Here is a 26081-nt window from a genome sequence, read left to right as displayed (position 1 = left end):
TGTGTAATAGTGCGAGGGATAAAGTAAGTGTTCTGTAAAAACACTGAGCCCAAGTTATCCAATGATGTTTCAAGGAAACACCATTTTGCATTTCAGATCCTTGGTGATCCTGACTGTGAAATGACAATCGTAAAGGGAGGTCATGAAGTCATAACTTCAATAAGCATCAACTAACCTCAACACCTTCAGATGGATTGGACATTACAGCTGGTCATAGGCCAACTCCTTGTAACTTTTTCCACTGGATTTTCAAGTTTTCCATTGGCACATTTTACATTATATGATTCACAAAGTTATGGAAGCCTTTTTCTGCCTCAGTTAAAAATAAAAAGCAATTGTAAGATAAAGATTAAAGTAAGAAATAAAGTTGAAGTTGTGAGATAAAGTCGCAATTACGAGAAATAAAGTTTCATTTGTGGAATAGAAATTTTGCAATTGTGAAATAGAGTCATGATTATACATAAATAGTCACAACTGTAAGAAATAAAGTTGGAATTGTTTGGAATTAAATAATTGTGAGATGTGAAGTTGTGATTACAAGAGAGTAGCAATTATGAGAAAAAAATTGCAATCGTAAGATATAAAGTCGCAATCGTAAGAAAGTTACAATTGTGAGAAATATTGTAAATAATACTTTTTTATTTTATTTAAAATGATTTTTTACTGCAAGCCAGAAATGGGCTTTCATACAAAATTGCGAGCATTACAGTAAAAGCTTGAAATAAGAGTTTACATATTTTCATTTTAATGTATTTTTATTTTATGTTTCCATAAATATTCCTCTTCCTCCCACAGATCAACTCTAATTCTTTGGAAACAAACCCCAGTACGGATTATCGCCTGCTGTGTGATTTCTAAAAGAGTGTGTGTTTATGAAGTCTCCCAGGTTGTTGTTTAACAGACCCCAGTGCAGCGCCAGATTAGGGCCCAATAAGGGAAGAGGTGATGACGTTTGCTGTTAAGAGAAAAAGATGTGAATTCCAGGTCATTGTCTGTGGCAATGTCTCGTGTCAGTGGGTTTATGTTTATAATGCTTTTGCTTTTATAACCTCATATGCAAATTTGTTGTTAACTTTGGTCGTAAAATGTAAACATAAATGGATCGGGTTTGGAGGGACTTACACGAGCTATGAGTGGCAGGAGTCTAATCTTAAAGCTTAATCTCCATGGCCATAATGCTTTATGACATGCCCGGAATGGACCAGTAACAGTGGATGCGGATGGCACCAGGGCAAAGATTAATCAGCGGCACATTATTTAAAGGCCATCATAAGACAAAGTCCCTGAGTTGACTCCGTTTCGGCCAAAGGATGAGGCAGCTTAGATGTTCTTGGAGCTTCGTGAAACCCCTAATCATCATCAGCACACCACTGGCATTACTACCGCTGCCACTGGTCATCAAAACAAAGGTAAGACATGCTTGAACACATGTGTTTCTGTCAACTCTGAATGAGAATAATGTTAAAATTAATTTTTTGTTGTGAGTAAAACTAATGTAATGAAGTAAGAACAATGAAGCAAAACTTTTCTTATATCATATTGCACATTTTCTGAAATACTTTGGCACATCCTTTTTGCCTTTGAAATGCCTTTAAAAATAACTTTGTCTTTTTCTCTCATATCACTTTCAAACAAAAAGCCATTTTTTTTGCAAAAAGACATTTTGATAGACATGTTTTTCTTCTGAATGGATATAAACACTGATATCATGTCCACTAGGAAGCAGAATGTGCGTACATCCTGATATTAATGGCTGTGTACTGGATGACGGAGGTCTTGCCTCTGTCTGTAACGGCACTTCTCCCAGCGCTGCTTTTCCCTCTTTTTGGGATCATGAAGTCCTCCCAGGTACACTGAGCTTGTCGCTTTACTCTTGGAAAACAATCTCATGGAAACCTGACTACAATATTTCTGGAATACTAATGTGGATAACTACTGCAAACACAAGATTGATCCGGCCGTTTTTCTTTAGGTTGCATCTACATATTTCAAAGACTTCCACTTGTTGCTTCTTGGGGTCATCTGTCTAGCAACAGCCATTGAGAAATGGGGTCTTCACCGAAGAATTGCCCTCAGATTGGTGACTACGCTTGGAGTCAACCCTGGCATGTAAGATTTTTATTTTATCAAGATAGGTGATGTGTTGTGATGAATTATAGTAGGATCGACTGATGCAAACACTGCTTGTTTACTGTGAAATGTGTTTCACAGGTTGATGCTGGGGTTCATGGTTGGCTGTGCTTTCCTCTCCATGTGGCTGAGCAACACCTCAACTGTGGCGATGGTAATGCCAATTGTGGAGGCAGTGATCCAGCAGGTTTTGAATGCAAATGAAGAGGCAAGCAAAGACCACAAGGGGGCGTTAAATGGCATCTCCAACCCTGCGCTTCAGCTTGAAGGTAAGCTGGTGCAGCTTTCATTTAACTTGAGTAATAAATTATCATTTTAACCTTTAACCTTCTAGTTAAAGGTGCAATATTTAAACATTAAACTTTTGTTTTCAGATATTGAGGCCCAGTATGACCAGTCTGAGAAGATAAAAAGGTGAAGATGTATAAAATTAAAATCAAAATTTAACAAAAATAAAAATAAAATGCAACAGACAAAAGAAAATGGATTTTTAACTGAATGAGATTTTTTTTTACTCTTATAGCATTGAAGCAGGCATTACGGAGCCAGTTCAGACAGCTCCTGAGGAACCAGAAACTGTTAAGGTCAGTAAAACACGCACACTGACAATAAACGCACAAACACAAAATCCTTCTCTTTACCTTTATATAAAATGGTATTTCTCAATATTTTTAGACACCAACTCCACCGTATAATGGGAAGTACAGGACCCGTGAAGATCACATGATGTGCAAAGGACTGTCACTTTGCATTGCCTACTCCTCATCCATTGGGGGGCTGACCACATTATCAGGAACATCCACAAACCTCATCTTTGCTGAATACATCTATCAGTGAGTTCAGTACTTACCTTTAATATGATGTGTGAAACTATATTAGTATTAATTATATTAATATATACTGTTCCCATTATTTCTACTATATTATCTGATTTGGTGAGTCTAAACCATCTAAACTGTGCATGTTGTGCACTTTTATGACATTTCTTCAGGTACTACCCAGAATGCACCATTGTTAATTTTGGAAACTGGTTCGTGCTTTGTCTTCCCATCTGCATAATTATGCTGATTTTGTCATGGCTATTCCTGCACTGGATGTTCCTCGGATCCAAGTGAGTGATCGTAATGTCTTCTATTCAATAAGTCGTTCCCTGACCCCTCTATGTCCCTCATTTTTACTCTTTGCCTTAGGATTTCATTCAAATTCATCATTTCAAATCACGCTACCATTTGCATTTTTCCCACCTCACCACTTCTGCTTCCTCTGTCTTCAATCTTCTTCTTTTTGCTCAGCGTCTCACTCACAGCCTCCTGATCTCATCGCTCTAGAATAATCATGTTTTATTGAGCAGACTTCTTCATCTCACAACTGTCAAGATTTTCTTCTTTCCCTGATGAAGAATCAATCACAGAACATGGACGCACGGCGTCACGACAAGAGATGTGATTGTTCGTATGCGTAGTTTAAATAGATTTTTGTCATATACAGAGATTACAGTAAATTCTTCCACTCATTAAAATTAACTACATGTATGCATTGAAATGGCAGTGAATGAACCAAACAATAAAAGTACATCTGCTTCTCCATCCATCTCTAGCTTTCGTGCCAGTCTGTGCACCAGACAGCAAACCGAAAAGGAAAAAATCACTGCCAGAGTGCTTCGGGATCAGTACAACTCACTGGGGCCCATAAGGTTGGAATTCTTCTTTTAATTTTTTTTAGAAGGCTCTTAAAAGTGTGAAATTGACTTATTTTTTCCCAAATATGTAATAAATAAATAATGTATTTGTCCCCATGTATTGCTCAACCATTGACATGATTTTGGGTTAGGTTTTTTTTTTTTTTTTTTCTCGAACAGTGGGAGTCCTATCCCCTAACACTTATCCTTACCTTTAAATATTATAGTAATACAAATAATATATGAATTATGTGTCAAAGTGTGCCAATTTGGTAAATTTAGAAGGATTCTGAGACCTGATTATGTCTTTATTATTTTGATTAGTATCATAGATAGGTTATTTCTTTTTAAAGCTAGAATACACCACACAACTTTTAAAACACTAGGCATTATTCACTAAATGAGTGAAGATCACTGACTACCATACTTTCAAGTTGTTCTGAACACAACAAACTCACACAGAAACACGCATCTCGTTGCTAGGAGATATATACAATATATGTTTTAAAATAGTCTCAAAATATCAAAACATGTTAGATATCCTGTGACTAGATGGATTTATCTGAAATCTGTCATCCTTGTCTGCCCAAAATCTGCAGAACTATTGTTGACTCCTCCAGACTGCAAATTGGGGCAAAAGCCATGTAGTGTATTCCAGTGTTTAGTGTAATGAGATGCCTGAGTTGCTGACCATTTCTCTATATTACTGTTTCTCTTCTGATCCAGATGCCAGGAGATTATCACCTTGATCATCTTCATTCTGATGGCAATATTGTGGTTTACGAGAAACCCAGGTTTCATGCCAGGCTGGTCATCACTGTTCCCTAAGTGAGTGTATTTATATTTTTCAACTTCTTTTGATGTAGATGTACAGATAACTACTGCACGTCAGAAGTCATCATTGTTTTCAATACTTGCATTTAGACTTCTCATTTATCCTTTGTATGTTGTTATTTCTTCAGTTACCAAGGTTATGCTACGGATGCCACTGTAGCGCTGTTGCTGGGTTTCATGTTCTTCCTCATCCCTGCACACAAACTAAAAGCCGATCACTATGGTACAGCTTACTCATTATCTTTGTGCATGTGTGAAAACCTTCAAAATGATTAGAGGCTCACTATCAGCAGTTTTGTTTCTGATTAACGTTGTCGATCCCTGTGACAGAGGCCTTGATAACGTGGAAAGACTTCCAGGCCTGTATGCCATGGGAGATCAGTCTGCTCGTGGGTGGCGGTTTTGCTTTGGCTGAAGGCACAAAGGTAGGATCATGATTTAATGGAAACCCAATTATATCTGTAAGAGAAAAAAAAAAGAGAGAAATGAATACAAAAGTGCAAAACCGCATTAATAGATGAATCGATTAATGGTCCTCTTTAACAGGCCTGGATTCAATTAAACAGGCCAGTCTAATTCACTGGTGGCTTTGGACAGCCCTGGACAGCTCAATTGTTCCCTTTACTAATAATCTTAAACATTAATTTCCTTTTAAAAGAAATAAATGAAAAGACGGATCACATCAAAGCCTCGTAACAGCGTGCAGCCCATTAACGTTGCGAGGAGAACAACAATTTTACTGTGTCACCCTCTGTCTGCTTTGACGTTCCATTCAAGCTAATTACATGCCTCCATTATAAGACTGGCACTGAAGCACGTCATTTCAGCATAACGGCTCCTTCTTCATGTCAGTCGCAAAAATTGGAAACAAGAGAGTCTACTTCTTAATATTCTCCTGGTGTAGGTGGGCTGGGGTGGGGTCTTATCATCAAGGCTCCAGCGCTGTTTTGATCCAGACACCCAAATGTCATGGCAAGTCCAGTCTTTTAAAATCTTCAAAGCAGAAAGGGTGACTACTGTGCTGCATTCTCCATATGCAATATCGGGCTGTCTGGATACCATATCTTGACAAACAGCTAAATTACGACTCCAGACTCTGTTGACAAGCATACAAAGAGATGTTGGTACATTTCTGAAAGCAATTCCGTTTGAGTTCATGAATATCTTGGCTGGACACTTTCACTCACCTTTTAAAGATGATCTGACAAGTTTCTGTTATTTTTCACCCGACAGATTTCTGGTTTATCGTCCTGGGTTGCTGAATTGCTGACTCCCTTGGGAAGCCTTCCTCCTTTAGCCACCGTCACCATTGCCAGCCTTATTGTCACCTCTATCACAGAGGTGGCCAGCAATGCTGCCACAATGACAATCTTTTTGCCTATACTGGCCCCCTTGGTACGTGCTATTTCAATATATGTAAAATATAATGAATGTTACTTTCATTTAACTTTATTGGGCTATTCTCAACATCTTTGTCAGGCTGAGGCAATTGGAGTCAACCCTCTGTACATGCTGATTCCCACGGCCCTGTCTGTGTCCTTTTCGTTCCTACTTCCAGTTTCTAATCCTCCTAATGCCATTGTCTTCACATATGGTCATCTGACAAGCATGGACATGGTGAGTCCCTATGATTTTGTTCCTTGCAAGTATTTTGCGTTGTAAATTTCATAATATATCCAAGGTAAATACTTATATAGTAACTAAGCTTTGTATGGTTTCCTTGTCACTATAGGTGAAGGCAGGTCTGGGTGTAAACGTTATAGGCATTCTTACAGTCCTATTAGCTCTCACAACATGGGGAACACCTCTGCTTAACCTGGACACCTACCCAGACTGGGCACCAGTGGTAAACAACACTGGAGTATGACCATCACTGTGAAAATTATAGAAATGTGAACAGTTTAGTTTTAAAATTACATGGGATCCCTCGCAGTTGGTTTAACTGTTAACAGGGCAAAGTCCACAATCCAAATGTTTTACTTGTTTGGATCACTTGGACAAGAAGGCATGACCAGCTTGCCTTTAGAAATACATCAGACTGAATGGTTTGGGTTCCAGGAGATGTTCAGTTTGAACGTCATTGTTTATATGTTTTTGTATTATAAGCAGTTTTAATAATCTTTGGCCTTGTTTACACCTGGTATTAAGAAGCGTTTTCGTCAAACCAATTACAAGTGTACGACACTAAATACAGGTGTAAATGGTGTTTTGAGCTTGTCCACTTTCGAACACTTCCAGAGGTAGTCGAAAACGCATTCGACCGGATTGCTTTCGTAGTGTAGACGCTCGTGGTCAAATGTGTTCGAACAACCACAAAAGACCCCTACTCTTCACCTATTGACCTAATGTGTAAACATTATGCATTAAACTTTGTCAGCTGAAGACCTAAGTTTGGTTTGAAGATGAAAAACGTACCAAGCACAAAGTTCTCTTACCATTCCTGATTTCTAACATGCACTCACAGCATTCTTGCGGCTGTCAGAGCAGAAACGGAAGCTGATGTTCGCCGTATGTTTTTCTGTCGTCTCCGGTCGCGTTCATATGTAAATTGTGTGAGCTTATTTCGTCCATTTTAGATCTGAAAAAGCCCATACATTTACCCACTACCCTCCCCTCAAAGAAATCAGAAATGGTCAAAAGTGGACAAAAGAGAAAACAAAAGATTAAAACACCAGGTGTAAATGGGAATGTGTCTCACTCGTCTACTTGTGATCCGATCGACCAAAACGCATCTTAATACCAGGTGTAAACAGGGCCTTTGTGATCATTGTCTCAAGTCTGTGATTCCTTTTGCCATTTACTCTTTTGAGAGGTTCAAAGAGACTAGTAAAAGCTGTTTAAAACAGGATGCTTTGGTGAACAATGTATGTGCACAATTCAACAGTGCAATGTTTATACAAAATGTATTATATAAAAAATATTTCTTAAGCTTTAAGCAGAATTTGCATGACAGGCTTCGTCCCATCGGTTAACATAGCACTTAATGTTTTATATGATTGTATATATTTTGTTACACTCTAGCATGTACATATATACAGATAAGTGAACTGTATAAGTAGAATGTTGACATTACATTGTGAACAAAAGAGATCAAAAGTAGAGACAGACAAAAAATGTTCAACTTTAGACACTGACTTAACACAAACTTGCACACAACAGTGGCCAGCAAATAATAGCTATTGATTTTAGGTGAGTTACTCAGCTGTTTGGCTTCTTGCAAAAAGTGGGCATTCCTAGCTTTTGCTCCTGTTGAGTTTCAAGGGAGTCAGTCAGAGTATTCGATAGTTTTTAGTTTTTCACAGTAGTCAACATTTGAAGTGGATCAAAACCTTTCATCAAAGTTGTCCTAAAACCTTCTTCTTAGCACAACTTTGATGAACTTTTTTGATCCACTTCAAATGTTGACTACTGTAGTTCAAAGAACATAGACATTTTTTTTTTTAAATCTACAATGTGTTTTTGTTTGTTTCAATACTATTTTAAAATTCACCTCACAGAATACTGCATGGAAACTCAGCATTGAGTTTTGATAACATCTATTGCTCATATGTGCTTCTTGTGAGATGTTTCTTGTTACGACTAAAACTGTGAGACAGTTACTTTATGTCTGTGTGTTCTTTGTGTGAATTATTTGTCAACAACACAAAGACAAGTCAGTCTGAACTGGACACGTGTTTCACTCTTTTTGCAAGAAAAAAACATTTAAATAATATACAACTAGAATCATTCATAGTCATCATGTTCTAGCTGGAATTCATACTGACTTTAAAAAACAATTGAAAAAACTGACATCTGTATCAATGTTAATTGAACTGTGCACTGGGTGGATTGTCTCATCTCTAATTACTAAATCCCAAAATTAAATGTTTTGACAAATCTAGTCTGGGTGGCAGCCTTATCAAAGAGATTCAAAAGGCAGATTAGCTTTGATGAAATGAGGTTACAGAGAAAAATTGTCATCTATTTGTCTGCAGTGGAGGCTTTTTTGGATACAAGTAATGCACCTACACAGAAACAGCACTGAAAGTATCTATCTTAACAAAATAATTTCTTTCCATTTTAATTAGGGGGAAAACGGAATAATAATAAAAACATATAAGACTTTAGAGCTAATTTAAAACAAAATAGGAGGCTATAATGTGTCATCTGAATGGGCTTGGGTTAATATTTGTTCTCAAAGCGAGGCAGTGATGAGAACTAATTCTGCAAACCACCCACGTTATGAAAATTCATGCTTGGATCCTGCAGCCATTGTAATTCAAGGTCACTGTTCAGTTGTGTCTGAGGTAATGACAGCCTGTCTGAAGGGTCTAATCTTATTATGTGTTATTTAATACTTATTTCTTATATACTTAATTATGGTGCAAGGACTATTGAGTTTAACAATTAGGAATAGCTTTTCTCCAAGACCTTATTGTGAGTCATCACCGTCATATAATTTCTCCCTGGGTACACGGGTCAGCAAGCTGAATATGAACAGTGGTTTGCTTTTATCGTTAAGATATTTTCCACATAAAATTTCTATGATTTTATTAGGTTTTTTTTTCCATTGACACTGGGTAAGGTGCCTTTTCACTGTCTGTGACCTGTGACGAGTGTTGCATTTCGCCCCCTAGTGATAGTCGTATAGTAAACTCTCAATTTATTTCTGAAGCCACCTTTTCACCCATACAGATGTTTTTGTTGATCACTCAAATAAAGGAGCGCAACACTAGGAGCATTTACTCTCCTTTTATTGAAGATATTTGTCTATTCTTCAGAAGAAGCAAGTGTTTTTGGTAAAGGTAGACAAAAATTGAGTTGCATACTGAGCGGTCTGAAAAGGTTAAAATATTTAAACACACCTTGAAGCACAATTTAGACCTAAAAATCCTGCATTCACAGATGGTAGCAAGCCCCTGTGTGACTCTCCATTAGAAATGAATGACTTCTGGTTCATTGTCAGCAGTGAAAAGGTTGCTTTAGTCAGGGCAGACACCATATTTAATTATCTGTGAAAAAAAATGAGGCTGTAAAGTGAAAAAGATTACAGCCATTACAAAATGTAGGGTACATTTTGTAATGGCTGTAATGTTTTTCACTTTGCTGTCAATCATTCAGTTGATGGAATATTTTAAAATCTAATCTTTAATCAAAATAACTTCCCTTTTGCAGACACAACCTGTCATGAGATCGCAACAATAGCAAGCGAAAATGATCCAATCACTTCCCGAAGGACAAAATCAAGTCCTGCCCTACATTTTTTTCTAGTTTGAGAAGCTGTTTCACTCGGATATACGTCACAATAGGGAAGAAAAGACTATCACAACTTCCGTTTCATGCTGACTTTAAATTTTATTTCTTACTGTTGCACAGCAGGACTTTTTATATTTTTTTGTGAATTATACACTAATTAATATATGTATTTGTATGTTAATAAAATATATTTTAGTTTTTTTCTACTACCGTTTCAAATGTTTATCTTTTCTATCTATAAATTTCCTGCCAAAAGACTGGGAGATACATTATGCACAGATAACTGCAGCTTGTTTGTCAGCATTTATATTTATAATCAATCGAAATGAATATCAAAGCGCTAAAAAATTTATTTTGGTGTAACAATTAACATGAAAAAGCATTTAAGTTGTATCGGTATCTACAGACTGCACCTTTAAGAAGGGAACCTCCCACGTGTTGCATGTTGTCAATGCCACAGGTTGCCTACCTGTCTCGCATAACTCTGCACTAACCTCCACACGCTCGCGCTCTCTTCACGAGAGAAAAAAAAAAGAATGTGGCTCAATCCAACCGTCACCGAATCGTTCTCGGATTGACTCCGCCCTCAAAAGTCTCGCGACTGACACATTTTGACATTCTCTCAGAAAAAAACTCAGCTTTTTGTGGTCGAGGTCGTCAGAAACCTCTCGGGTTTCCTAGCATTTCCCACAGCTGTGAGGAGTTGTCGCCTCTTGAGTGTCGACTATGCTGGACCCGTCCTCCAGCGATGAATCTGAGGGAGAACTACCACCTGAGGACGAACCGCCCGTTAAAACTGGGAAACCTGTTAAAAAGAGTCCCAAACCCGAAAAGACGCCGGACGCCCCGCGAACCCAAACCAAGGAACCGGTTCCTTCGCCCGCTGAGGCGGACAAAACCGAGCAGGAGAGACTTAAGAAAGAGGAAGCGGAGAGAAAAAATAAACTACAGATTTATGTGTTTGTGTTGAGATGTATCGCTTACCCATTTAACGCCAAACAGCCCACAGATATGGCTCGCCGTCAGCAGAAGGTGAGTGACCGTTAATCCACTGTTTAGAATATTTCGCGCTTTAAATTAATGCGCGCGTGCCGCATTTACCTCAGTCCATTGATATCGCCGCTGCTTTATACAAGAGAAAAGCACTTTTTACAGGTTTTAAAAAGATTTGTAAGATTGACAACTGCAAGTTCTTGAGCATCACACTTTTGAATGACTCGAAAGGTGTTTGTTTACTGTGCTCATACCTGTGTCAGCTATCAAACTATTTGGAGGATTAAGCTAAATTGTTGAAAATAGTGCAAGTAAAGGTTAGTGCCACGCTTTAACCCTCTCTTCTGCAGATATTTTGAAGTTAGAAAATGTTGTGTGCAAAAGATATACTTCCTTTAACAAATCCTTTTCATGCTTTTATTTATTTAAAATGTGTAGTGAAATTGAGTGATGTTAACTTAAGTAAAAAAAATTATTCTACTAAATATTAGAAATAGATTTTACATTAACTGCAACATGACAATCTAATAGAATTTACTCTTAACTTTTTACCTAAATTCACCTATAATGTAAATTCTAAAGTACTTTAATAATGAATAATACATATAAAAAACATATAACATGACAGCTGCAATATGCACAATGTTCATCAGAGCGTAAATAGCATAGCATACAAATATGACTTATTTATGATGTGAGGAAAAAAACAATTAAATAGCTTTTCTGAAGGCAGTTCTCCAGAGCAAAAATGTGCAAAAGGATCTTAAAATGACCACCAGGATGTAGTGTGACCAAGAAAAACTTTTTATTGCTTTATGGCATCTCTTCATATTTAACCATTTTGTTGTCATATTATATGCTTCATGTGCTTAAAAATGTGTACAAAATGAATTTGTTGCCCTGAGGCAATATGGTGCAGTATCACTGTAAAAAAAATGTGTGTGTGTGTGTGTGTGTATATATATATATATATATATATATATATAGATATATAGATATTATAATTTCAGGGTCTATTTGGGGTTCTCGGACTACCACACTGGTAGGCTTATTTAGATAACCTCTATGCACCCTTTCGAAAGGTCAGTTCTCTGAGGAACATGCAACTTCATGCAAGAACTCTAAAGACTGTCAATAATCCTCTCAGTAACCCTATCAGAAAGGAAATGCTTTGAGGCACTTGAAACATATTTTGAACTTCTGTGTGTACACAATATTTGAGGCACCTTCAGAAGGATGCCTAGAGGCTCTCAAGAGGGTTCTGCCAGTGTGGCAGACTGAGGAACCCCAAATGTTACCTCAAGTATCTTTTCATTTTTACAGTGAATGTTGCACCACGTTGCCTCAGGGCAACCAAATTGTCTTCATTTCACAAGTACTTGCAGATGTGATGGATAATAAGATGACTTAGGGGAAAAAAAAGTAAATGATCACTCTTGGTCATGGTCATTTTAATATCATTTTTTTGTCGTGTATATTGTGCGGAGAATGAAAATTCTGTCATTCCAAACCAATGCGTTTATTCATCTTCACAACACAAATGATGAGAAAATTTAAAAAAAAATCTTTATTTTTGACCATCCATTGAAAGTCTAGATAATCAACATTTTCAGGCTTAACATGAGGGTGAGTAAATGATGACAGAACATTTTTGGATGAAATATCCCCTTAAATTATGACCCTTTTACAAGATGTAATACAGGTTTTAAGTGTCCCCAGGATGTGTCTGTGAAGTTTCAGCTCAAAATACCCCACAGATCATTTATTATACCATACCCAAAATACCCCTTTTTGGGTGGATGCAAAAACATGCTGTTTTCTTGTATGTCTCTTTAAATGCAAATGAGCTGCTGCTCCCCGCCCACCTTTCAAGAAGAGGGCGGAGCCTTTACATCTCGTGCCTCGGATACTCCAGCAATAACAAAACAGGAGAGACAGTACACAGAACACATTTTTGCATTCCACTGCGCTGCAAATGCACTAGACAGACCTTGTGTTTTTTCTCCCATTCGGGGCCATTCACGCACAACATGTCTTTGTGTCTTAAAATGTGAGATGCGGGCAGTTGAAAATGCAAGGTGTCGAGACATGTTTTTTAAAGTTAAACGTGAGCGCTGCATTTTTAGAATGCCGCTTTCTGTGCGAGAAGCGAGCGCAACGGTCAAACATGTCCGTCTAGCGCATTTACTTAGAAAAACAATGGAAAAGTAGCACAGTGGAATGTAAAAACGAGTTCTGCATTCATAGAGTACCTCAGGGATGACGTGTTTTTGTAGGCCAACCCGGAAGTTAGCGGCGCACAGGTTCCCTCGATCGAAAGCAAATGCATTTTTCCTATAGACTTTTGGAAAATCGCAAAAAATAAGCTCTGTGTTTAACAAAGGGTTATGACACTTACATGTTTTGTCTGTCAAGATAATCTTTACAAGTTAACACAACATTTATACATTTTGAAGCCTAAATAAAGTCGTCAGATATAAAAAGCTAACAGTAGGCTATAAACGGACTACAGCACACCATGGTCGCGGATCAACGTCACCACCACCAAACTTCCTCCATCTTTATTTAGAAAACAACTTTATTTAAAAACATGCTCGCTGATTATGATCTGTGCTGTGTATGAATACTCATCCACTTTTTCATGAGAAATGCTGTCCAAATGTCCTGTTTGTCATGATGACGTCTAAAGTCCCCACCAAAGGAAGTAGTCCCTTTTAGCAATTTGTTAACAACCGCCGTTTTTAAGACACAATAAAGGTTTAAAAAAATCACAAGCAGGTTATAACTGGTGTGTTTTATGTCATTGATCAAAACGTGAAAATATTTAGAGGCTTTGATAACCACAGACCTTATTTCAGGCGATTTAGCAAAAACCCATTCAAAAAAACTCATTGACTTCGGGGTGATGGAACCGGAAGTCCTAAAATACTAACTTGCTTCCGGGTTTTGCCTACAAAAACACGTCATCCCTGAGGTACTCTATTGATACAGCCATTAACAGAACATTTACACATTCTTGAGTTTCTACTAGCTGTTCTAGCGAGGAGATAAACATGGCAGACTGCATCACAATGCATAGAAATGCAAACAACTCATTTTGAGACCCAGTTTATGATTTATGGGGAATAAAAAAAGTAGTGGGTGGATTTTTACGATTATAGGGTGGGTGTGTACACACTGCCAGCCCATGTTTATGTTCAAACACCATGTAAAAGTGAATTTTGCATAATAGGAAGTAAATAAGAGAACAAAAGCTTTAATGTATATCGTTGAACAGCAGCTTTGTTTTGAAATATTTTGTCTCCTCTTGGTCTAATGTAGAATCACTTATGAGAACAAGCACAGATGCTATTTTTACCAGCACACACCCACTACCTCTAACATAGACAGCTTTTGGACTCGACCTATTAGTGTTTTTAGATTCTTTTTAATGCATATACTGTTCTAAAGCTGGAAATAGAAGCAACTGTTAAAAAAGGACTGATAATAACCTATTATCAACTTTGCACCTGTGAAACATGTAAATTACGTTCCAATTCCAAGTGCTAATCTTAACCTTTTCTTCTGAGAAAGCTTGAGAAATACCTCTGAATCATAATTTTGTTATGCACATAAGAAAATAGAGCCCTTTCCTCAAAATGATCATGTGTTCATGGTGATTTGGCGAGGAGAAACTTGATTGAGTTTAGATGCCTAAGGTAGACATTCAAAGCCAGAAAGTTGTCCGTATGTGTTTCCGATTAGGAAAGTGAGGAAACGGCTTCTGTATAAACTGTCTAATTGGGAAGAACCAAAATAAGTGATGGTTGGGTAGGTTATACTTTTTAGATAAGAAGGAAAACGAGGCAAATACTCCCTCTTCGTAGAGGTCATTAATCTTGAGAAGACCATTAGACGACCAAAGGTGAAATGCAGGGTCTGAACTGGATGGGGGGAAAAGTAATTGTTTGAGATAGGCATGTGAATAGAGCCTCTATATGTAAACCATAATGATTTAGGCAGAATAACCATTTTGACCAAGTTAATGTGACCTACAAGAGATAAAGGCAGAGAGGCCCACCTACACATATTCAGCTTGGATTTATCCACGAGCGGTTGAAAATTGCTCGCAAATGAATATTGTAAGAATTTGTAAAGAAGGTGTTTGAAACCGTCAGAAGCAATCTTGAAGGTGATTGTGTACATTTTTTAGCTTCAGAGTTCTCTCTCTCTCTCTCTCTTTTTTTTTTTTTTTGTCTGATAGTTGGCTAAATTTGTAAGTGTACATGTTTTTTATTAAGATTATTTCTTTAGATAGTGTCAGAAGCTTTACAGTGTTCACAAATATGAGTCTATATGATCCTCCTGGTCATATAGTACAAGAGCAGAACTGAAATATACATGTCCAATAAGACCCCATGACCTCCTATTGAACTTAGAATTATTGCATATTGTTCAATCAAAATGCTTAAGGGCACAACGTGGCCTCCCCGTAAAAGTCAGACGACACAAGTATCACCCTTACTTATACGTAAAATCGAGAAGAAATAACTCTACCTTTATTCTTTGTTGAATAAATATTCTCAGTTGGAGGAGATCTTGAGAGTAGCTAGGGGCAGATTATTGATTTTTCTGTCATGGCTCAGAGAAATATCTTTGCTGCCTAAATGAGAAGGTAACCTTCTGGCTTTGCAGATCTGATCAGGTGCTATTCAAGTATTCCTTGAGGCACTATTTTCCTCATGGATATGATACAGGTAGTCAGAGGTCTCCTTTACTGTGCAGCATGTGATCAGCCATCCTTCACTTTTGATAATATGCCACTCCACATGATAGAAGAAAGTCAGTGTAAGTATTCTGCCGGTTACCCCTTTACAGTCACTAGGGATACATACACATCTTTTGTCTTTTGAGCTGTCCAGAGTGTCTGGATGACTTTGTACAAGATCTTACATATGTTGAATGCATTATTATACATAATCTTATGGTGCTGCTTTAATCTCAGACACGCTGTCAAAGTAACCCAATGCCTTTCAGAGTTTGTAAGCCTGCTATCAAAAGGTATATGAACGGTCATGCACTAGCATTATAGTTTCGCCCTCTTTGAATTTAACCTTCTTTTTTTTTTTGACTTCTCTTAAAGTGTTTTTCTTTCTTATATACAGTCTTCGTAACAAGTAGCTTTGGGCTAAATGAAGCCAACATTTATGTTTTTTTTTTTTTTTTTCCCAAAGCCATCATGCTATCAAGCCACTTTTGTGTCATTCAAGTGCATTGCAGAGCTTTTATTTGGAGCACATGCTGTTAGACTGAAATTCAGTGCGAACAAACAATGGATTTGGATGTGGGCATCTTGAATGTGTCGTGAAGCCTCATTTGGATTAAAACATGCAAAAATATACTACATACAGGTTGAATGCATTTTTGATTCAGCTTGTGTACTAACTAATACTGGAGATTTTCTTGCATTTTGGCTTAAAGGGAGATTGTTATGGCTATTTATATAGTCTTATAGCTTATTCCAAGATAAGATTTTTTTTTTTCATGTTTTTTTTAGTTCACATGGTTCCCTTGGCTCACTTAGTGCCGTCAGTCAGATAAGAGATGACCAAAGAGGAAAAGCACTTTTTTTTTTTTTAACATCTTAGTAAGTATAAGATGGGATAGTGGGCTAAGGGTGCTCCGATCAGGATTTTTAGGGTCGATTACAGATCACTGGAAGCAGTATTGTTCAATACGATCACCGAAATAAATAACAAGCCAACTATTCTTAACAACAATGTATTTTAAGTTTAAAAAAGTACCATGAATTGACAGCTCTTTTTTTATTTTTTTTATTGGCAAGTAACATGTGCAACATATTCCATTCCCTCTCTTAAAGGTGATTAGGAACAGCTTTCATAGTCTTCACTGTATAAATTAAATATCGATTAATCCTACTAAATCTACTAAAGAGCAGTGACTGATTTTCTGTTTGTCTTTTGTAGTTTGATTAACATTAATAACACAGGCGGCAGCAGGAATATTAGGCTGCTGTCACTTTAAAACTGAATGCATGGATCCAATATACTGTTACACATGCGACTTATTTCCCAACTGTTTATGTTCACTTAAGACATAACTGACGGTGTTTAAGCGAATACTCACTAAGCCGGGCATTTTGACGTATTTCTGTGTTTTTAATTGTTTAGGCACAAGAAGCTCAAAGTTCATCTTGCTTTTCCGTCTTCCACTCCGTCTCGGAGCGTGCACACAGAAAGCTGCTTGGGGAACAGTATTACTCTTGCGGCTTAATGCATTTTTAATAACTCTTTATATTATCAAGCATGTCATGCAGTTTAGCAACAGAAAGACTGTATTTTACGACAATCACTAATCTTGCTGATCTCGATGTTGTTTGGGCTTTATGGAGGAACAAAAGCGCACCGCTGTGAAGGAAAGAAATGCACTAAAATCGCACAGCCCGAGTTTCTTGATTTCATTGCTGTAGGGTTGCTGACGTTGCAATGTCTCCAAAGTATCATCAAGTTATGTTTACCACAGGCTTTATTTTATTAAAATTGAAAAACCCCATTATAAAACCCCATAGGAAAATCGCAAAGGAACTAGCAGCGAATTAGACTTGAGAACGATTTTTAGAACTATATCTTTATCGTTATCTTTATAGTTATCGTCGTTGGTGTGAACAGGCCTTTAGTCTTGGCACTATCCTATTGAGTTTTTGTCAAAGGGAACCAGTGTGTTGCTAACTTCTGGGTTGGCCTAAATACGTCATCACTTTTTCTTATTCTAAAATATCAACCTACATAAATTTGAGAAGCGTAGCAGAAATGCAAGTATATTCACACGACGGACACTGTTGCCTGATTCCTGCTACAGCATTTCTTGCTTAAAAATCTGAAGGGGCACGAGCGAGCTCATAAAGTTATGTTGTTAACGTATGTTGTTATTGCCGCTGGCTAGTTCTGTAACCTGAAATGTGGAAGGTGTAATAAAGCTGCCAAGATGTGCTTCACCTGTAAATAAAACAGACATCCCCGTAGGCATTATCGCACATTACTGTCTAGCAAAAATACACCGTCATTAAATCTGTTTCAAAGGTAATTAAAATTGCATTTTAATGGAGAGTTGAAGGTAATCTGTTGATAATCAGATTTTTTGAACTCATTCTTAATGGATTACTCACACGATTGAGAGTCAGAGAACCAGAAATCCCCTCATGCACCTGTTCACATCCTTGTTAGCACATTTCAGGGATCTCCCAGTTATATGCCAGTGTGGGAAATGTTTCATATAAGACTGTTGTGTAATACTTCCCCAGATGATAAACTGAATTATGTTGTCAGAATTGTAATACTACAAGATGTTCGATTGTAACACCACATTTTCAGGAAGAATAATAAACATTCTTATGTTTCTGTTTACAGTTTTGCAGTGACAAAATAACCTTCATTGTCAATAAATGTTGGCAGTTTGATGCGACTTGGGTGAAGCGGCGAAATACTTACGAGAGATCCACTATGTGTTGGGGCTTATACAGTTAGTAACTGCAGTCAGATGTGATATTTAAGGTTTTCTTTCTTTCATCTTTCATCCATTCCTTTATGGATTTGATTTTTTTTTTTTTGAGCCATTGCGTTGTTGCAAAGTCCATACGGTTCAGCTTCAGCTTGAAAGATGCCCTCACATTCTCCTTCAGTAATGGGAAATTCATGGTTGAATCTTTGATGACATGCTGGTCAGATTCTAAGCCAGACTTCTTATTTTTTCTTTTGATTTTGAGGTAAAAATTTACCTGTTCTTGACAGGTTTTGTGAGTTTTCACCTGTAGAGTCTTATTCGTTCATCTGCTTGTCGGTTTATGATTGAATACTGCATAGCTAGAAGCAGGATGAATACACAGCGAGGAGAGAGGTTATATTGGGAGCCCATTTTGTGTGGTTGTGCACCATTCAAAATTGAATTGGGAATGCATTTTAAATTTCAATTCAATTTCTTAATTTGAATTGAGGAAGCAAACGAATGCAGAATTGCAAATAGAGTTTAAATGTAAGAATTAGGGCTGTCAAGCGATTACATTTTTAAAAAAAATCTAATTAATTACATGATGTGCTGATTAATTAATCTAATTAATCACACATCAATTTTGGCTGAGAAATACCCCAAAAAGATAATTTAAAGTCATTATTGTGTTAAATGAGAAAATCATCAAATAGACATTACATAAAGTAACATTAGAAATAAATATTTTATTTGATTTAACATAAAATTCATTACACAAATTTTTAGGCCATGATTTTGTGTTTTTTTTTTTTTTTTTTTTTTTTTTTTTTTTCAGAAGCTGCATCTGAATTGGTATTTTTAGATATATTTACAGACCAAAACATTTTAGTTACAAACATTCTTCAAAATATCTTCTGTGTTCCACAAAAGAAAGAAAGTCATACAGGTTTGAAAATACATGAGGGTAAGTAAATGTAAATTATTTTTTTTATTTTTTTTATTTTTGGGCAAACAATATGAAATTATTTTTTTAATGAAATGATACTCTAAATAAGAAACTAAAACTTCCAGTAGGTGACGGTAAATATCTAAATGAGAAAGTCATTGGCAGTGTCTGAAATCGCCCCCTATACCCTTAAATGGAAAACTATTTGAGGGGACAGCCATTTGTAGTAGTGTCCGAAACCATAGTGGACGATATCGAGTGCACTCATTCAATCCCACAATGCACCGCAATAACGAGTGTACAACTGATGCACGCTCAATGGCTAGAGAATACATATAATGCACTGTGATAGTAACGCACCGAATTAATTCCTGAATGAAGATGGTGCCCGCAGCTGAATCATTCATCCATCCATTTTCCAAACCACTGGTCCAATGTGTCTCCATCGTAATATCATACTGGTATAAATTCATTTTTAAGTGATAATTAAATTAATTAAGATTTATACATAGTTTCCAAGACAGAGTTCAAGATAAATATTTTCATCTTACTACTGGAGCTGCCAGTTTGCTAAGTTTCAAATGATTATTAAACAGCAAGCACAAATTATGTTAAAGTAGCAGCCCTTTCAGCACACTTTAGTGTCCGAATTCACTCACTCATTTTCATTCACTCCCTTAAGTGGACTATATTAGTGGGGTAATGTAGGGAATAGTGAATGAGGGTGTAGGGTGCGATTTCAAACACAGCAGTTGAGTCATTCATTCATTCAATTCATTCAAACAGCTTTCAGGAACGAAGTAAATGGCTCTCTTAATGAATGGGTCATTGAATCATTGGTTCACCTGATTGATTCGCTCAAAACGCAGATTCATTCAGAAACGAAGCACCGCTGTGTGTTGCTCTGAGATGCACAACAGTTCTGCTCTGGCTTTACAGCTAATATTTTGGCAAAATTGAGCAAATATTGTCTAAAATATAATACAATATTGACGTCTTATTTAACTCTTTTATAAAATCAATATCACATTTGCACTCTTGTGATATTGCGCTCGTTACTTGTGTGATATTGCTTAACTAAATCATATCAAACTGGACTTAAACAAAAAAAATATCTGTAGCCATTTGAAATTAGAGGCAACCACTGCATTTATTGTGCTCCAAACAATGATGCTAGTGTGAGCAGTTGTTTTTTATTTAAATTAGATTGTATAATTACAAGATTTGGTCTGACTTTAGCCAAAGTTCCTTTAAGACAAGCCATTTCACTCGACGGCCATCTTTGAAAAGCCTCGCAGGCATGCAAGTGCAGCTCCTATCTCTTTGAATGGGGAAACATCAAATTCTCCAAAGCTGTTTGCCAAGCTTTCGATTAAATTTCATATTTGAAATAACCAATGAAATATGACAACAACTGCCTCATAAATTTTGTTTCTAAATGCTCGAATCATGACAAAAAAATGTATTTTTCAGGCTGGATCAAGCTAATGCGCATGCACAGTTCTAAAGGCAAGTCTCCTGTGTCTCATTTTGGAGTTGTGCGTCTGACTGTTTCTATAGGAACCAGAGCTTCTAACGGCCGCTGCAGTGACGCGATGACTTTACCAATCGGTGATTGGCTCTTATTTAGAAGGTGGGACTTATTCCGCCATATTGCGCGTTGCACTTTCTCCCATTCAAAACAATACGAGTGACGCGTCTTGTTGTTCTGTAGTCTTTGCTTTAGCTTTGTGAAATGATGCTACATAAAACATACCTACAAACACAATTCACTCTCTGACAGTTGGTGGCGCTTATGGAACAGCAGCGATATAGCATTTCCTTGGTTACCGCTGTACACAATAGGTATATGGAGGTAAGAGGAAAAGAAAATGCCTCCAAAACAGTCATTTCTTTTCAGAGATGCATTCATATATTAAGCCTCCACACCCGATTCAATATTTATATTTTTCTACCAATATTTCGAGCATCGCAAACAGTGATTGCTGCACCTAGTATAGTATTTTCTCTGCTGGTGCATCTGTGCTCATTGCGTCCGTCTTCAGCATGTCCCATCTCTGGCCTGTGTTAACATCCTGTAATATTTCACACAAACTACATTTTGGGAAATGATTGCAATGCAATGTTTTTCTGTGCAAAAACTGGTCTCTCTCTCTCTCTCTCTCTCTCTTCAAGCGTTTTATAGCATTTACCAATTTTTATTTGTCATGTAGGTACAAGTATAAATAAGGAATGGCTACTCGTGCAGTATGTTTGTATACTGCTAATATGAGTATGAGAGAACTAAATCTAAATGTGAATATCTGCCCACTGGGAAACTAATCTCTGTTTATGAGCCAGATTCCCTGCAGATGAGAGCTAGCTTCTGTCCTCGCAAATTGTTTGCTTTCCTTTGCTTTACACTCTGACTGTCAAGTGGGCTGAGGCTTTTCTCTCTTACTGTCTCCCTGCATTTCTTTCCTACCTTTTCCTCTCTGCATCCCTCCTTTCTATTTTCTGTCTCTTTTCGGCTTTATTTTCTCATATGTTCATCAGTTTTCTGAAGAGAAGCCCCATATGTTTGCACTCATGTGCTTGCTATTATGATAGCTTATCCATTTCTTGACGGCGAACAGCAGCCTGGAAATCACACTGATGGATGTCCCACTCATCCCTACACATATGTCTAATCCCTTTGGCACAGTTTTGTGCATAGTTTTTTGGTCTGTTGTCCTCTTCTGAATAGCTGTATGATTTAGTTTATGTAAGCAGACTTGCCTCTGTTTCTCCGCGGGAGATGAGTTCTTGACTGGTGGGGGAGATTGGCAGGCGGATGCCTCGCTGGAGGCAGAGTCCCATCTTCTTTGTCACATTTCCCTTCCCTTGTCAGTTTTGCTCTCCATGAGATGCATATCTCCACACAGTGTTATGTAAGGCCATCTCCTTGCAGTGCAATGATAGGAAGTAACAGCAAGGTTCAGTGGGTGCTTACCTCACTTTGCACTCTGCTCTGTAAGGCACATTTGGGGCAAGTGTACTGTATAAAGGAAGTATTCAAACACTGACAGTCTGTGAGCTACTTACTGTTTGCGAGGAGTCTGCAGGTAGGTTATGACCTTGAAGAAGAATCAGCTTTGTGAGAATCTTTAGGGAACAGCAGGTGCATAATGAGGCGTTGTGGAGCGGCGACAACTCTGAAATACAATTGTTGTGCATAGGGTAATTCCATTACCCACCTACCCACGTAATCTCTGTCTTCTCCTGAAAAAGGTTTAGGCTCTACCAGAAGCCAAGCAGGAATTTGCAGTGTGGTGAAAGTGCCATGCCGTTATGCAGAGCAAAGACAATCTATCAGCTTTGCTGTCTTATCTCTACTGAGCTGCGTGGTCGACATTAATGAATTGTTTGTCCGGTATATAATGTTATCTGGATATCTGTACGTCATCCTCCATCCCCATTAAACCTTGGTCTATTTCTTGAATGGTTTCAGTCAGTCAGAATCTCCCTCTAATGATGCCCATAGGGTTTGTAACATGCTATCCAAGTGTGTTGCTTCTTATTTAGTCACAGCCAATGGCAGCTTCATATTTGACAAGGTTTGTACTTTGCGTCAGTGTTAGGGCACTTTCACACCTAAGGATTGTTTGTTTTGTTCTGAAACGGACAAAATTTGTTGCATTTTCTCTTTCACAAGGCAACATTTCAAAGCGTGTCAAAATGTTTATGCAAGTCACATGCGAGTACAACTGTCCTCTTATTGGTCAGTTTTTTCAGCGTCATCCATCAAAATGATTGACAAGTTCACTTCATGAGCTTATCGTGGCTTTATTTGTAACTGTCGAGACACACGCAAACACTATATGAATGTAGCCGTCATTCCCACTGTTAAATTCAAACTCGCTCTCTCTGAATCTCTCAGCACTGTCTAGTAGGCTAACTGTGTCGAGACGCAAGCAAACACTATACGAATGTTATAATGCAGGTAGAGTCAGAATCAAGGCTTCGTCAGGACAGCATTCTCACATGGAGAAGCGCAATTACACAATAATTTAAGCTGTTTGGTTTTCAACAACAGTAACTAATGTGCTCACTCACAGAATCAGACACTACTGCTTTTTATATAACAAATTTCCCATTATGAATTATGATACATTTGGTTCGTTGGTCCATTGGGTTGGATTGCTTTAACATCTCAAGTGAGCCGCTCCAGAGTTCTCTGCAATCGAGCCAAGACCACCTCATTCAGGCGGTGTTGGAGCGATTGTTTTGGTGCAGATCTGAGCGCGATTGCTCTGTTCACATATGCTTAAATGAACTAAACCAATGGAGAAAACGTGCCAGGTTCTGAAACAAATGCTCAGGTGTGAAAGCACCCTTAGTCTTTTATTTAGATTCGCCAGAATTTGGTTAATGGGATCAGAGTATCTGCTGAAATTCTCACTTTCTCACAACTCAGAAGAGCAATTTCATAGACTGTATACTGAATAAATCATAGCTAAACAGCTGCAGTAAAGAAGCAAATGCTCATTTAATTGGACAAACTGCTCCCAGAACACCTGTTGTCTCAAAACTGAAGCTTTCCTACTGGTAGCTTCATGATATGGTGTACTTTGCACTCTTGTTGTTTTTGTGCATAGAATAGGACTCAAATATGGCAATATGAGAATATTGGATTAAATATAAAGATCTTACAGTATTAAAACATCATTAACCAGGTTCCCAGGCATGTCCTTTATGTGTGTGTTTCCACTACTGATTGAATGAATCGTGCTTGGTTCGGTAGATCCTTTTGTGTGTAATTGGGAATGACACTTTATATAAGCGATCATTCTAACTTTCATGCTTTATCCATCAGCTTGCACTATTCTATGATTCAATTGTGTGTGTGTGTGTGTGTGTGTATGTATGTGTGTGTGTGTGTGTTACAGTACTTTTTAAACTGTTCTTTTATGAATGGTTGTGCCCATAGTTAGATGGCAATTCACTTGCATGTGAGCATGTTTTTTTTTAGACTTCAACTTTAAAATTTTAGGGGTTGAGAGCTAATTTAAATGTTTTATTCTTTTCAATTACTGGTAAAATTAATTATTTGACCCAATATTTACCTTAAAGTCCCCCTGTAGTCAATAATTTTATCCCTTAAAACTTAAATCTTTGATCACCAAAATAACATATTTAAAAGTTTTTTTCCTGTGAAAAAAAAAAAATCGTCATGCCTTGAAATAGCTTGAATGTAACTCTACACCCTCGCTTCATTTAGTGTATGTAGACCCATGATAATGCAAATTAGCCCCGCCTCCACTCACGCACATCAGCTCAGAGATCCACTCGGTCAACTTTAGTTAAATAAATGCTCCACAATGGTATCACTCTTTACAACGTCGTACACATAAAGGTAATTAATATGATTTAGCCTTTTGCTTGACTACATTATCAAACAGCTAATAATGTTCCTGTTCACCATCTCAGTCTGCCTTCTAAAAATCAGTGTCCTTTGAACAACTTAGAACGTAAGTGGAGAAAGGTGTATAGTTCATCATAACATCATAATATACATCATATACATAATTCACCCACTATATTGCTAAATGTACAAAATTTTTCATATCAACAGTAAAATATACTGTGATAACCTGGCTTCTCTTGAGACTCCACTGTTTAGTTAATGATATGCTAAAGCCTGCCTACACGTTGACGTGATTGGTTAGAAGGTAGTGTGTGACGTAAGAAACACCAGCGATTTCAAACTGCGGGTTTGAGATTGTCTTTGGTTCACTGCAGTTTTAAGGAAAAAATACTCATCAGTGGTGTTTGACTTATGAATTTGCACATGGTTTGTAGTAAGGCATATTAAAAACACCACATAGACGTATAAACAACATTAAAAACTTGATTTTCACCACAGAGGGTCTTTTTTTAAATTCATTAAAATATTTGAAAAATGTGAATTATCTATTGACAAGGTTATCAGTAGATTTTTCTTTCACCATAAATGTAGTCAATGCAACGGCTTTGTGTCTTGCCCTCCATGTAGCTTTCAAATCTCATTTGTACACTCACATATTTAAAATTCAATCATCTCAAAATGGCCAAATATCATTTGTATCAGCTTTTTCATTTGTGAGTTATTACTTTTGGTCTCCTGTTTCTAGCTATTTGTGAGACCATCAAAATATATATCAATTCAAGAATCTCAAACCTTTCCTTTTCTTGTTCCTCCTTTATATTTAATACAGATCTCATTGGTGATTGTAGTGATGTGAAGTGGAGAGCTTTGAGTCTGTTGCTCATATTAAGTAAAGAGCTGGAAATTCAAGGCTTCAGAGAGGGCTTGAGATATGTTAGAGATCAGGAGATTGAGGGGTTGACTCGGCCACTTTAAAGAGTGACAGAAGGTCGAGATCGCAAGGATGAAGAAGAGCTTGTCAAGGGACCGGGTCAAAAGCATAATTGCAAGCTCCTTATCTGGGCTACGGTTCTCAGACTTGCCAGCATTTTGCCTGAGGATGCCGGAAGCTCCCTCTTCCCTTCTGCCTCACGTTTTGTGTGACTCAGTGCAGAATGGGGGCTGAAAAAGGAAAGCGAGGAGGAGTGTAGAGATTGAGCAAGCGGATGCTGTTGAATGAGAGGAGGTGAAAACGAACAATCACCCATAAAGGACATCTGTATGCAGATAAATGCACTTCAGTCAGTCACCCACCTACGTACCCTTGAGAGACAGCATGCCAATATATCACTTCAAACGAGGGACATTCTCTGGTGCTGAGATGCTGTAAACTAATAAGCAGAGATTTGAATGCTGTC

At 37.5% G+C, this 26081-nt stretch overlaps 2 protein-coding genes across 11 annotated transcripts in view; both read left to right on the top strand.

Annotated features, from left to right (window-relative positions):
- Positions 1–836: 836 nt before the first annotated feature.
- slc13a1 (solute carrier family 13 member 1) lies at positions 837–8241 on the top strand. Its single transcript, XM_051884592.1, has 15 exons — positions 837–1409; positions 1720–1848; positions 1973–2109; positions 2212–2399; positions 2505–2544; positions 2654–2714; positions 2806–2963; positions 3122–3241; positions 3728–3823; positions 4535–4636; positions 4771–4865; positions 4973–5067; positions 5876–6037; positions 6122–6259; positions 6375–8241. The coding sequence occupies exons 1-15, from the start codon at positions 1311–1313 to the stop codon at positions 6507–6509; spliced, it is 1755 nt and encodes a 584-aa protein (XP_051740552.1). The 5' UTR covers positions 837–1310; the 3' UTR covers positions 6510–8241.
- A 2074-nt stretch (positions 8242–10315) lies between these two features.
- The window catches only part of cadps2 (Ca++-dependent secretion activator 2), a 160604-nt gene continuing 144838 nt past the window's right edge, over positions 10316–26081 (top strand). For 6 of the 10 annotated variants that reach the window (XM_051884052.1, XM_051884050.1, XM_051884049.1 and 3 more), the window contains exon 1: positions 10317–10909. In XM_051884052.1, coding sequence (XP_051740012.1) covers positions 10604–10909 — 306 coding nt within the window. In that variant the 5' untranslated portion in view covers positions 10317–10603. Of the gene's footprint in view, positions 10910–26081 lie in introns of all 10 variants that reach the window. The other 4 variants (XM_051884047.1, XM_051884055.1, XM_051884054.1 and 1 more) reach the window with 2 other exon arrangements.

This window comes from Ctenopharyngodon idella, chromosome 24 (assembly GCF_019924925.1).
Source record: "Ctenopharyngodon idella isolate HZGC_01 chromosome 24, HZGC01, whole genome shotgun sequence".
Classification (NCBI taxonomy): domain Eukaryota; kingdom Metazoa; phylum Chordata; class Actinopteri; order Cypriniformes; family Xenocyprididae; genus Ctenopharyngodon; species Ctenopharyngodon idella.
Note: the sequence above shows the minus strand (reverse complement) of the source record. Positions and strands in the feature narration are given on the sequence as shown.